Source organism: Dreissena polymorpha, chromosome 11 (genome assembly GCF_020536995.1).
Source record: "Dreissena polymorpha isolate Duluth1 chromosome 11, UMN_Dpol_1.0, whole genome shotgun sequence".
In the NCBI taxonomy this organism is placed as follows: domain Eukaryota; kingdom Metazoa; phylum Mollusca; class Bivalvia; order Myida; family Dreissenidae; genus Dreissena; species Dreissena polymorpha.
This window is the reverse complement of record NC_068365.1, coordinates 76,965,645-76,978,429: the sequence shown is the minus strand read 5'-3', so window position 1 is coordinate 76,978,429 and position 12,785 is coordinate 76,965,645. Positions and strand designations below refer to the sequence as shown.

The window sequence follows — 12,785 nt, the reverse complement described above, 5'->3', positions numbered from 1 at the left end:
CACTTAGTTTTTGTCCTGACAGCAAATTATCATGCTATTTGCAACCTGATATAAAAAATTTCACATGTTTTTTTCAAGCAATAGCGTGTCTTGTCTTACTCATAAATGAATAGCATGTCTTTCTGTTATCAGAATGGCAGTTTTTCTGGACTGTTCATACAAGTTGCATTTTCTCATATTCAGTTCTAAACAACGAAGGTATCCACTGACGTAATGTTAATGACAAAGCGCCTGAATATCGAACATTAAAGTGGTTTTTAGTTCAAGGGACTAGTGATGTCATCTTAATGATTGACTGCTTCTTAGCATAAACCATTCTTACTCGCTGCAAACGATCAAATAACGTATTGATATGTAAATATAACGTTCAATGCATGATTACATTACATATGCCTATCGATATTTGGAGTATTAAAACGGAAAAAGGCATTTAGCCATTCGATGTAAATGCTAAGAATGATAACGTCTTCCACTCTTTCAAAGTCGCCTTTCGTTTGTAAATATTACATGGTTCTAATTGCAATTAACTGACATTTCATATAACTGTATTTTACTTTTTAAAACTTTGATTTTTAATTTGGAAAGTCGTTCAAGGGTTTTGTAGTTTCAATTGCATCAGAAAACAAGCTTTTGCATTTATAAATAGTGTTGCTGTTATTATAATTATATACGCACACCAACACTTAATTTCACAATTGCTGTTCGATCAATCAAATGTAAAATACATTTACAAATCAAAGAGAAACCATTTTACATCACTTCGCCATTTATTACTTACAAGGAACATGTACATGTAAAAAAGACATGTAAACTGTACATGTATTCACGAAGATGCATATGATTTTATAACTTAAGAAAAGTAATTTTGTCACACTGTCACACCATTGTGAATACATGTATTTGTTTGATTGCGACATATTATTTATTTTACACAAAAGCATTGACCCATGACACAATATTCTTCAGAAGACGGTTTTAAGTTTAAGAACCTGACGGATACAGGAAACCAGATGTGCAACTGCTTTGAAAAACGGTTTAACTAATCGTTCTATAGCTTTAGGCTATTTGTAGATAGGGACATTAGTTGGAATACGACAACACATTGTTGCATTTGACAACAGTCTGCATTTTAAATTAGAGTTGAATATAGGGCACGAAAACGATTTCAGTATTGAATTGGAAAAAAAATGTCCAAATTACATGAATTTGTTTTGCATTCCAAAAATGTATAAACTATAAAGCGAAAGTCCATCGTCTATTTCATGAGCATATACCCTACTACAAGTGTAACAAAAGAACCAATACATTATTTTCCAATAAGATTATAAGTATTTAAATAGAGTATAACTGAGATACAACTTTTTTTACGATTTCATTTAAATAAACATAAATCAGCGAAACACAATGAAAGTCGATATTGTGTTTGTCAATCAACCGTTAAAAAGTATCATACTTTCATATACTACTCAGGACTAGATGGCCTGTTATCCCTTAGCATTTTACATCACGTACTAATATGTGGTTACATATATCTCAAAATCTTTAAATAACACAATAACATCTACACACATACACAAACAATTAGTGTATGGATATTTTTTATGAACGAAATAGACAATCTGCATATGAAATAGTATTCGGTTTCAAGACGATTGTTCGCAACAGTTCTGTGACAATATGGAAATGAATCCACCGAAACAGTGCCCAATACGTCGTGTTATTATTTACCGTGTCAGATTGTTAGACATTTATGAAGATAGAATATGGCATCTAGCTTACACAAGATATCATATTTGCATTTGTTTATAAGAAAGAAAAACCTAGATCGATCTGCGATAACGTTTAGGATGACTAACAAAAATTTATTATTTAAAAGATATATTTGAATTTGTACTGGCCCTGTTATCATTACACAAAGTTTTTTTTTTAATATTACGTTTGAATAAAAGATTGAATCATAAACAAAATTGTCTTGGAGGTTATGGAATGTTTATATACGTAAGGGCAAATGATTATTGTGTAATCGAAGCGATTATAGTCACAAGCATGCTAAATGTAAAAGTCTCAACTGCCCAAATATGGAAGTTTTCGACATTGATTCTGATGGATACGATCGCGATCGTAATAAAAACTGCAATTAAATGACGTTATTTTTACTTTTTATGCGCGATTTCTGTCAATACGCGAGAGATTGATTCCTCTATAGTTTATATATTATCAAGTCGAAACTTAGTTATTCGCATATATAGTGAAGCTTTAAAAATAAAGCTTATAAGCCTTTTATCATGAACCGTCAAACATACATTTGCGCGTCATTATTATTGAGTATTTTCTTTGTCATGGACGATTGGTAATTTGCTTAACGTGCCAAAAGCCTTTTCAGTATTTCGTTTATCTTGAATTGTATTACTATTTTCATTTTCAGATCACCAGCTCCAATGAACCGGATATCCGATTGTCCAAACGAACGGCTCGAAGCTCCGGCGGACAGATAGGTAAGTACGTTATAAGATCATATTTTTTGCACACATCGTATTTACCCCGAAGAAATAAAAATCTCACATAAGGTGCCACAATTAGAATAATAAGTGAAATTAATGAAGGGTCATTTTCATTTTATTTCTTATATTATTGGTCCTAATTCCCGAGAAAGAAAATTCAAGAAACAAGCATGATAGTTGCATGAGCACGTTCCGTGCTTGTTGTCAATGTTTTAATTTCGGGGGGAGCCTTGAAACCTATACTGAAACAAAACATAGGTTAGAGCTTGTGTTTAACCAACTATTGAGGACTCATAGATAATTATTAACAAAATATCATTTTTGAAACTTGTTGTTAAGTTGTACAGGCCTTCAGGTTTTGAGCGAATGGGCTACTGTGCCCGATTAAACACATCACTTACACTGCCCTGTAATAGCAACCTGTTTCTCCTGCTTCGCGTCGTAATCATAAGGTTCTGGGTTCGATTGGTGATATAAAAAAATTACTTGGAGAAGTTGGAGTTTTAAATAATGGCAATTCTGTTTTTTCACTATCAGAGATTAAATGTTAAGAGCGTTGAAAGGAATTACTTCAAAAACCGAACGTTAAAAACGTTAAAAAATATTGCAAACACATTTTAAAAGTTTCCATGACGATTTACAGAACAGGGCGTTCATTCACATTGGTTTGACTTCATATGTATGAGTTCAATTCGTCTATTAAAACAAAAATTAATCAATATCAGGACATTAAGTGTAATGTTATTGTCTTGTAACGTAGTCAATTGGTCCGTAAGTATAGTTCTTAAGTAAATATTGTTAAACATGAACATGCAAGTTGACATGTGGTCCAATTAAACCTTACTCACAAATATGCTTATGTATTTGTACAAAGAACATTTGAACACAGATATTACCATATAAGTATTACAAAATTACCAAAATATGCAACATATTTAAAGAAAGAAACTCAAGTTGCATCAGCAGGAGATGCAGCCTAACACCACTATGAGGTCATATATGTCTAAGGAAGGTCAATGCAAATGATAGCATAAGGGTTTCATACGCCCGAAAATATTTCAAAGGCTTGTTGTATTGAAAAAAAAAACAAAAAACAAATTTACACACATTCATTAAATTTTTTTTTCAACAGGCTGTACGCATATGGAGAGTTTTCCCGGCGAGTACCAATACGTGTCCGATGGAACCAGTGCAGTTTGTGGATTGTACCTGATTGGCCAACCGGACCAGATCGTACAAGTAACATTTGAAGACCTTAATGTCAACTGTCATACGGGAGGAGCCGTTGCAGTAAGTGTGATTAAATAATTAAATACATCCCTTTAATTACACATTACGCTGTATTTGCGGTTTGTGGACTGTACCTGATTGATGAAAAAGGACTGGTTGTACGGATCTGAGGTCCGATTACATTTAAAATGTAAAAGCGCCTCACCAGAATTTACTTGTTTTACCTTAACCAAATAATAGGAACTACTTTTTATAGAGTTTAATTTTATAACTATGGCGTTAAGAATAATTCACAATTCAAAAGGAATAAAATCACAACTTATGGTAAAATTGTGTGAAGCAAGCTTTTTTTAAATTTGTTAAACATATTCTCGATAGTTGAAACAGTTGATTGTACTGCTAACTTAAGCATTAAATTTTAACCTTGAATAGGCAACGGGCGTGTAATTCCTCGCTTTCGATTTACGATAATCACACGGATTGAAACCAGTTAAATTCAATTCAACCATTTAAAAACAAGTGTCGCCTACGTCATGAAACATGACGCCATATTTATTTATTGTAAGAATCGCACTTTGAGTTTGTTACGTCACCAGCAAAGATAGCATGTTTGACTGGTTGATGAAATCTATTTAACATTAAGTAAAACAGTGTGTCGAAGTAAAAAAAACACTCACATCTGTCCGTATTTTTGTACATATTACTATTTTTGTTTGCATTTGTAACCAAAACAAAGTTTTACATATTATTTTATGTTTTTGTCGGACACGAGAACCGACAGATTCGGGAATTATACCGGACCTCAAATTTTTTATCAGAATTGTCCGAGGTCCGACGTCTTTCGCATGTATTGGTATAGATGTATTTAAAATCAGGTGTACTTGGTATATAAAATTATCATGTTATTCATTTGTTAGTATACGATGGAAGGCCGCCTAACTTTGACAATAAAGTTACTGCATAAATTGCCCATTTGGATGCTTTTTAATGAAAGTAGTTCCAATCCAGTTGATTCAGTATTCGCACCTAGTTATTACACAGTGTGATTGATTTTTACGAGTATATTCGTATCGACAGGGGATGCATTGATGGGAGAAAGTTACATAAATTTATTTGTAACAAAGCAGATTTATTTAAAGTAATCCATAGGTAAGTTATTTGTAAATGGCAAAAGTACATATGTCTGGTACTGGTAAACAGTGTGTATCGATTAAACGGCCCAGCAAACGTATGAGTTTGTTAAATGACAGCGATTGTATTTAGTTCTATAACTGTAAATGGAAACAAAAAAGAAACAAAGAAAAAACCGTAAGTAACACACTTTTTTTTGTTAGTTCTTCGATGGTTGGGAGCTACAACACGAGCTGTTCCCAAGCGAATTCGACCACCCGCTGGGTTTTAATGAAAGGTACCACATGTTCTGTAACGGTGGCGCTGTGCCCATGAAGATGTTTACGTCATCGCAGAACGTTGCTATGCTACATTTTCTGGTAAAGGAAGTCGGTGAAGGGTTCAAAATCAAGGTCAACTTCTTGCCAAATCCCCAACGTATGTATTCATCGTTTAAGTCTACTTGTGTTGATGCTTGGTCGTTCGCATGCTATTTCTAGTAGCAGACCTTCCAAACACCATCGTTCTGATAGGCGAAAGCGCCACAATTTCGGTTTAGTGTGATATTTTAGTGAGAAAAAATCGATCGGACCGTCCGATTGATTTTTGCTCTAGTGCATATCATAACACTAACTATATAAATCGCATTAACTTGAATTAAAACTCACTCGTATTGTTTATTATATTGATGAACATTTGTGTGAGCTAAACCTTTTGTTTACTCTTTTTTGTAAGTGTTCAATTATGGGCTAGTAAAATTTGACGCATCATCAAATTCGCTTTATTGATGTTCTTGTGTGTTTCGTTTAATGTTTTATTTATTATTAATGTAAAGGTCATATTTTGGTAAAATTAACTGTTATATTGCTGACTCATTTAAGCATTTTAAATGTCTTTCATTTAAAGTAATGAAATAAGATTTAATATTCTAGTTAAATTTATAAGTTGTAACTTAAATTTGTTATTACAAGTCGCTTTTAATTCCTAAAGGTATTTATTCTGAGAAAATAAAGCTCCGTGTGTCAAAACGACCTCGTGATTGTATTCCTAAGTTTGTATTTTCCTTATATATTCACCAAGCTTGCAACGCCGTTGCGATGCTCGAATTCGGCACACTGACGATGAAGAATTACGGTCTCCGGCGTAACTGCTCCGTCTCCATCATCTATCCAGAGGAGATCCAACTGGTGAACGTTGACGTTGGTGTGACGTCAGAGTCCAGCGTCTACGAGGCGGAAGTGGGTCTTTCGGACAAGGTCGGTAACTCTGTGATGGCCAATGTGAATTAAGTCGTTGAAACGTCATGCATAAAATGCACGAATTGCATAGTTTGGTAAGTGATACAATAGATAAACACGCGATTTCGTTTTCTCGCAACAGTGACACTCATACACTATAAAAGATACATTTAAAACAGTATTTTTTCTATCCATACAAAAAACAGTTTTCATAAGTTAGCTTTACTTTAAAGTCAATTTCAGGATCTCTTGTTATTCGTATTTCCGTAAGGGAGTCGTTTATTTCAAACGTACCTGTTCGATGATTGGTAAAATGATAATTTTGAAAAGTGTTCTCCCTTGAATGTAAACATTTTAATACCCTTTCTTTTTGTATGTAATATTTTTACGTTGTTTTAATATTTATGGTTTTTGTAATTATTCGTTTTTTTTTATTGTATATATAAACAGAAATCTGTGTAAAAAACTGTTAATATAGAGTGCGGATTTGTAAACGCTCTTACCACATAGAAATAACGGCGTCATCAACAGTAGAAATAGTCTACAACGGATCGATAGGAGCGCCACATTATTTTTCTTTTCTTTTTCTATTATATAAGTTATATTACACATTGTCACCGTATTTATTGTCACCGTTATAACTGTAAAAAAATATTTACACGTTCATTGTATGCTGTAAATAAGAATAGTCGAGACAAATTGTTTCATGTGCTGACATTTGACTCGAAAGTTTGCGAAGTTTATTGTAACAAGTCAGGATTTTTCAAAGAATGGAAACTCAGCGATTGTCTCTAATTGCCCTTCTCTTATATTGCATGTGCGCACACACTTATACCATTGGATTTCTCGAACAAAATGACAATAATTATGTAAGTGGACTGATATTGCGTGCAAACAGGCGTTTAAAATTGTAATCATCGGATCCAAATATACTTTGTACGTACTTGCGTCATGAGAGTGAAGACATCGTGCTAGTCAAACATGATATTTTCTCTTCTATTGAAACCAATACCTAAAACCTGCAGCGTCTAATATTAAAGCGGGTTATTTGTTCGAGCTGGTCAGGCTCATTTCAGTGCTAGTAACTTTTGCATGTAATCAAGTAGCAATAAGAAACCAAAGTCGTCATTAAACAAACAGTGTCATATTGCTGGTACAAATTGCATGCAAAAAGGCAACACGATTAGCACTAAAGAGATCTAATTCATCAACGATTTATCTAGAATGGAACACGAAAATCGAGGGGATATCAGGTTCATTGGCAGTTGACATGTTCATTAAATAAGGGGCAATGTATTCGTTCATCATTTAACACGTGCACTAATAATTCCTGATGGCTTATTAATTGACGAGTTAAGGTACGTTTTAAAAAGTAATTATTCTAAATTAACGTGAGCAAACACGATTTTAATGTCAATATTTTAATTTTCTTAACAAACGCATTAATATAAACAAGAAATCTTAAATAAAATAAATTAAGAATACATTTCATAAGACCGTAAATTATGTGGCGTTTTCTTTAACGAAATTCATTACAACCAAGTTGACGGTGATATAGGCACGTTTACATGTACTCTTATTTGTTAGAGTACTTAAACTAATGTATGTCGTATGAACACATCTGCACAAAAAGTGAGGGTTCCCAATAGTTGACATGTTCTTTACTCAGGTAGATACAAGAGTTTTCGACTGTATAAAAGGAAAGCATTTGCTAATGTATTAAATAAAATGTCGATTGTATTCTGAAACATGTCCTCTGAAAAATTCAAGTGTTTAAATTTATTAACGTTATTCCTCATAAAAAATAGATCGTATATTCTCAAATAGGACGCCTTTAAAACGCGTGCACTTTCTTATTCCAGATGTGTATGATAAATGCTGTGTCCTTATCAATTTGAATGTATCGACATAATTAAATTGTATTTTGAAAGTATATTCACATTTATAAAGTATTTACAAGACAGCTTGTGGATTCATTAATTGTGTTTATAACACTCAAGGAATCATTTGCATATTCGTGAATACATTTTATATCTCATACACAATGTAAGCGTATATGTAATTCAAAACAATTTTTTCCATAGGCATGCCGGAAATAAAGAACGTCCTCGAATAAAGACATAAAAAGTGAGATTTGTTTTGGCCCTAAAGTACGCAAACAATTCGTCCTCATATAAGCTCGAAATGATCTATTATATTCAACCGTTGTTTCATAAATCACTTAAATGGGAAAAGTTATAATGTACACAATTGACATATATTGCAGATTAAGATTAATCTGAAAATGCGAAAATATTTAGCAAGCAACACAGCGATGATTTTAAGTAAACGCACCATAAACATAATTGTATAGTTTACACACGATGAAAAACTGTGTACAAATAATCGTCATTATCATGTCGCTTTAATTATGTTTACTAAAATGCTAATGCATAGCGATTAAGCGACTTTGCACTACACACACATTGCGAACCAGAGTTTGTACCTTTCTAAAAACACTTTCGCAAGTACAACAAAAAACAGCGTTTGTTCGAGTTTTGTTATTAAAAATGACAACTTTCTAATATCATATTATAAAAACAATATCCTCCAAGTAAAGGTATTTGTTAACACTGTATTTTTTTATTAACTATATAATGCGGTTCATTCACCAATTTTATTAAAAAGTGTACTTCTAACTTTCATAAGCTGCATACGTTATATTGACGACCGTTTACGACGCATTGTTAAGTATTTGACGTGTGAAAAAATATATCAGTAAGTTTAAAAAAGTTAATATTTACTAACTATAATTAACGTGATAAGTTTCCAAATACGTGATTTTGATATAAAAAAGCCGCCCCTTTAGAATATTATCACGTCTGTTAGGTCGATGAGAACAACTCTATGTTCCTGATCTATTACGCCTGTATTGTACGAGGTGTTTTGGGGCGTAAATTTGCGTAACTTCTGACGTCTAGACGTCATATCAGAAACAAAGAACAAATAAGGGCCATTTATATAAACATGTTTTGATAATAGTTGTATGATTTGTTTGGTCTGTGTATTGTATGATTTGTTTGGTCTGTGTATCAACACTGGTTACGCAATTAAAATAAATTATTATGAAATGTATCATTAAGCAAAGGTTTTTATATTGGTGTGTTTTTCTTCTTCGTTAGCTGTGGTTCTTAGAATATATAAAAAAAATCCTGTTCAAAACGCACTTGTGTACCTACTTGATACAACAGTAAACGTCTGTTTTCAATTTAATAAAGTTGTCAACGCATGTAAATTCAATACAGAGAGCAAAACGGTTTGTTGTATCAAGAGAGTTAAATAGATGTCAAGATGATATCAAACTTGAACTTTATTTTTCAATTGTAAAAAATACGAAATAGTTTATGTTTTGGTACAATTTTTTAGAAGTTGAAAGTTGTCTTAGAAGTTGTCTTAACAGATTGAACTGTGCGTGAATAATATATAAAATTCCTACTGTATATACCAGTAGATACAGTTAAGTCCTTATTAATTTCTTGCAAAACGGTCTCATATCGTGTATATTTAGGAGTTTGTGCGATACCGTACGGATTTTATCGCTTGCATCCACGATCAATCTGCCCAATGATAGTTAATCTGACACCCAAAGAAGTAGTTAAAACGTGGTGTGCTTGAAAGACCTTTTTTTTTTTTAGACGAAACCCTTATTCTTGATACGGACACTAAACTGATTGTTATTCAAGGTTGAATTTACGATAACTTTTTGCTTATTTGGATTCGTTTTATCTAATTTTCAAATTACAAAATAATACTATTTCATAGAGATCTTGAAAATGTATCGCATTTAATAACCTTATATAACCACACACGTATCTCAAAACTCACTTCCACAGCAGTGCCTGAAGTACGGAGGCGGCGACTATGTGCAGCTGTTGAACGGCAACGGGCTCGACACAACCATTATGAGGACCAAGGGAATTCTCTGTGGAATGGACTCAAAAAATGGCAAGTATATGATCCATAACAACGCCTTTATTGACTTAATAACACCCCAGGTATTAACTCAACTGTATTTCCAGATTGTTACAACAGCAAAAACGCGCATGGAAGTGGTGTAATTAGGTTAAATTACGTGACGTCTTTTGATATTTTCCAATTAACTATTTGCTGCTGTCTTGTGTTGGAAAAAAAGACTTTAATGCGAATATTATGGGAAACATAAATACAATTTCTATTGGAAATATTTGTATTGTGTCAAACCCGAATGCAATACATTTTAATACAAGATATAATTTACGCATCTTCACTTGTTTGCTGTCTAATATGGGCTTTGACCTAGATTTCTTGCAATAATAATATGCAGCGGAAAATAGTTACTGCCAATAGAGTCGTGTAAAATTTCTGGTATAAAGGAATGCCAGCTGACGACAACATATTCATTTTCAGATTTTACAGTTGCAGATCAAAACGTACATATTTGTTTAAATTAGACGTTTAAATAAATTCAATACTTGTTTTATACATATATGCTTGTACTGAACAAGAACACATTTACAACCGATTTTAATGATTGTATTTTATAACTTAAATCACATATTCATCCACATTTTCAATCAGCTGTTTAATTTAGCCTGTAAAAATGACACTGCACTTAGCCCAGAGCTTTACACATTAATGGCACATGTAACACAGAAGACATAAAGACACACAAAACAACACGGACAATGAATACATGTGGGCCCATCGCATTGAACACAAATAATCTCCCCCGAATAAATGTAGCCTTAGGTCTTTACGCAGGTAAACATGCTCGATATTGACAAATAACCAAATGTCTTCTTCATTCTTTCAACAGAAAAAGAGGCAAGCTTTGTCCTTAGCTGCCAACACAGCGTTGTTCGTATGGTGTCCAGTGGGGAATTCCACAACACCGTCACCTTCATGTATGCCCCTCCAGCTGAGTCGCAGCCCGGAACATGCTAGAGCGCATGCGCACACCATGGTATGCGTAGTCGTACTCTAAATATTTGGTAACGTCCCTGCAGTAACACTTCTATAGTGCGACGCCTAACACATCTTCATTTCGTAGCATAATGAATCAAACTTGAAGAAGTCCGCTGAGGAGGAGTTACGATTTTGTATGAATCCGCATTATAACCAAAGAAAATCGAATTAAATTGAATTATCTAATTATTGTTGGTAACAACTGTGAAAATCTCATTAATGAAATTAAGATTATGACTATTTTAAGACTGTACTTTCACTTTCGGTTTTAACAAAAATTAATGATCTGAGCATGTGTCGAACATTTGGTTTGTAAAACCACTTTCAGAGTATAGGACAAGTAGTCGGTAATAAAGATTAAACGAGCAATTCTATAATGGATATTTCGTTAGCAAATTACAATAAATTGCCTTCTGAATATTGACTCCGTTGAATAGACATGTTACTGTAATTCATGTGCCACTGGATGAGATTATTGAAGGATTGTATATGCCAAGTAAATAACACGTTTTAGCTCAATAAGTAGAAACATCACCATGGAACGCACCAGAAATTGGTGGAATAAGGTCATATTGTGCCATGTCTGAAGCCCACATGATCGTTGAAATGCAAGTTTACCCATGGTTTATTATTAGTTACACTGTTAGTAACTGATGGTTTATGAGATATACACCCTCAGTAATTTCATACAATACGAGAGCAAAGCTCGAGTATGGTACTAAAGTACTAAGGGTGTACATTGTATATCCCATATGCTTAGCCGTTTTATCTTTAATAATTGTTACTTATCCATGGAAAACCAAGTTATATATATATCATGTTTCTTGTTTGTGTCTCTAACATACTATTTTCCTATTTTGGGTTGTACATGTATGTAGTCAATATACATATTATAAATAACGCAAAGACAGAACTCTTGGTTGCCTCTAAAATGTACATTGAGTAATATTATAATGAATCCAATACGTTTGTATAATTTATTTTCAGACTTTTCGAAGAAAACATATAACCTAAGACACGTTGAGCGAAGCTATATGGCAACCACTTTACGGCAGCCATTTTGATTGTCGACGTATCGTTTCTTATAAGCTATTATTACTTCCAGTTTGAAAAGGTTTTCATATTTTATGGTTTGATAAATTACACACTTTCATTTAATATCGTGCTTATGGGGGACCAGTGGATATATATATATCATGTTATGTGGTATATATGGCGTTATATGTGGAAATCTAGAATTAATAGTTTATTTGTTTCAGTGAAAACACGTTATAGAACTTTGATTGAAATTATCAATTTGTATGGGTTTATATCCTTAATGGTTACATATTTATGTGACGCAAGTGCGTTATTTACAACACCTTATAGGTCGTTTTCTTGATTAATATACGTATAACAAGTTATAATGTAAAAATCTATTGTATGGAAAATGATTTTGAATTGGAAATTAAACAAGCGCAAGTTTTGTGATGTTTTTGTTACTAAAAGAGAACTTTGCACATTTCTTATGCGAAGAATATTTTCTGTAAGATACATAAATCCTTTTCTTAAGCAGATGATATTTATATTCTGTAAAAAGCGTATGTATTGTTTTAAGAGGAATACTTAAACACTTGCCAAGGTTTTGTCTTTGGGTATAATCCCCAATTCTGCAGTTGTGCGGACGGACAAACGGATGCACGAACAAAGAGAGTGACCGACAGACCATTAGAACGCATTTAAA

The 12,785-nt window shown here is 33.1% G+C and overlaps 1 protein-coding gene across 2 annotated transcripts in view; it reads left to right on the top strand.

The window, feature by feature from the left end:
* Nucleotides 1-12,527, top strand: part of LOC127850432 (corticotropin-releasing factor-binding protein-like) — a 32,470-nt gene extending 19,943 nt beyond the window's left edge. Inside the window, exons 2-8 of one of the 2 annotated variants that reach the window (XM_052383465.1) lie at nt 2,426-2,495; nt 3,634-3,791; nt 5,066-5,279; nt 5,922-6,097; nt 9,955-10,063; nt 10,914-11,060; nt 12,050-12,527. In XM_052383465.1, coding sequence (XP_052239425.1) covers nt 2,426-2,495; nt 3,634-3,791; nt 5,066-5,279; nt 5,922-6,097; nt 9,955-10,063; nt 10,914-11,041 — 855 coding nt within the window. In that variant the 3' untranslated portion in view covers nt 11,042-11,060; nt 12,050-12,527. Of the gene's footprint in view, nt 1-2,425; nt 2,496-3,633; nt 3,792-5,065; nt 5,280-5,921; nt 6,098-9,951; nt 10,064-10,913; nt 11,061-12,049 lie in introns of both variants that reach the window. The other variant, XM_052383464.1, reaches the window with a different exon arrangement.
* The last annotated feature ends 258 nt before the right edge of the window (nt 12,528-12,785 follow it).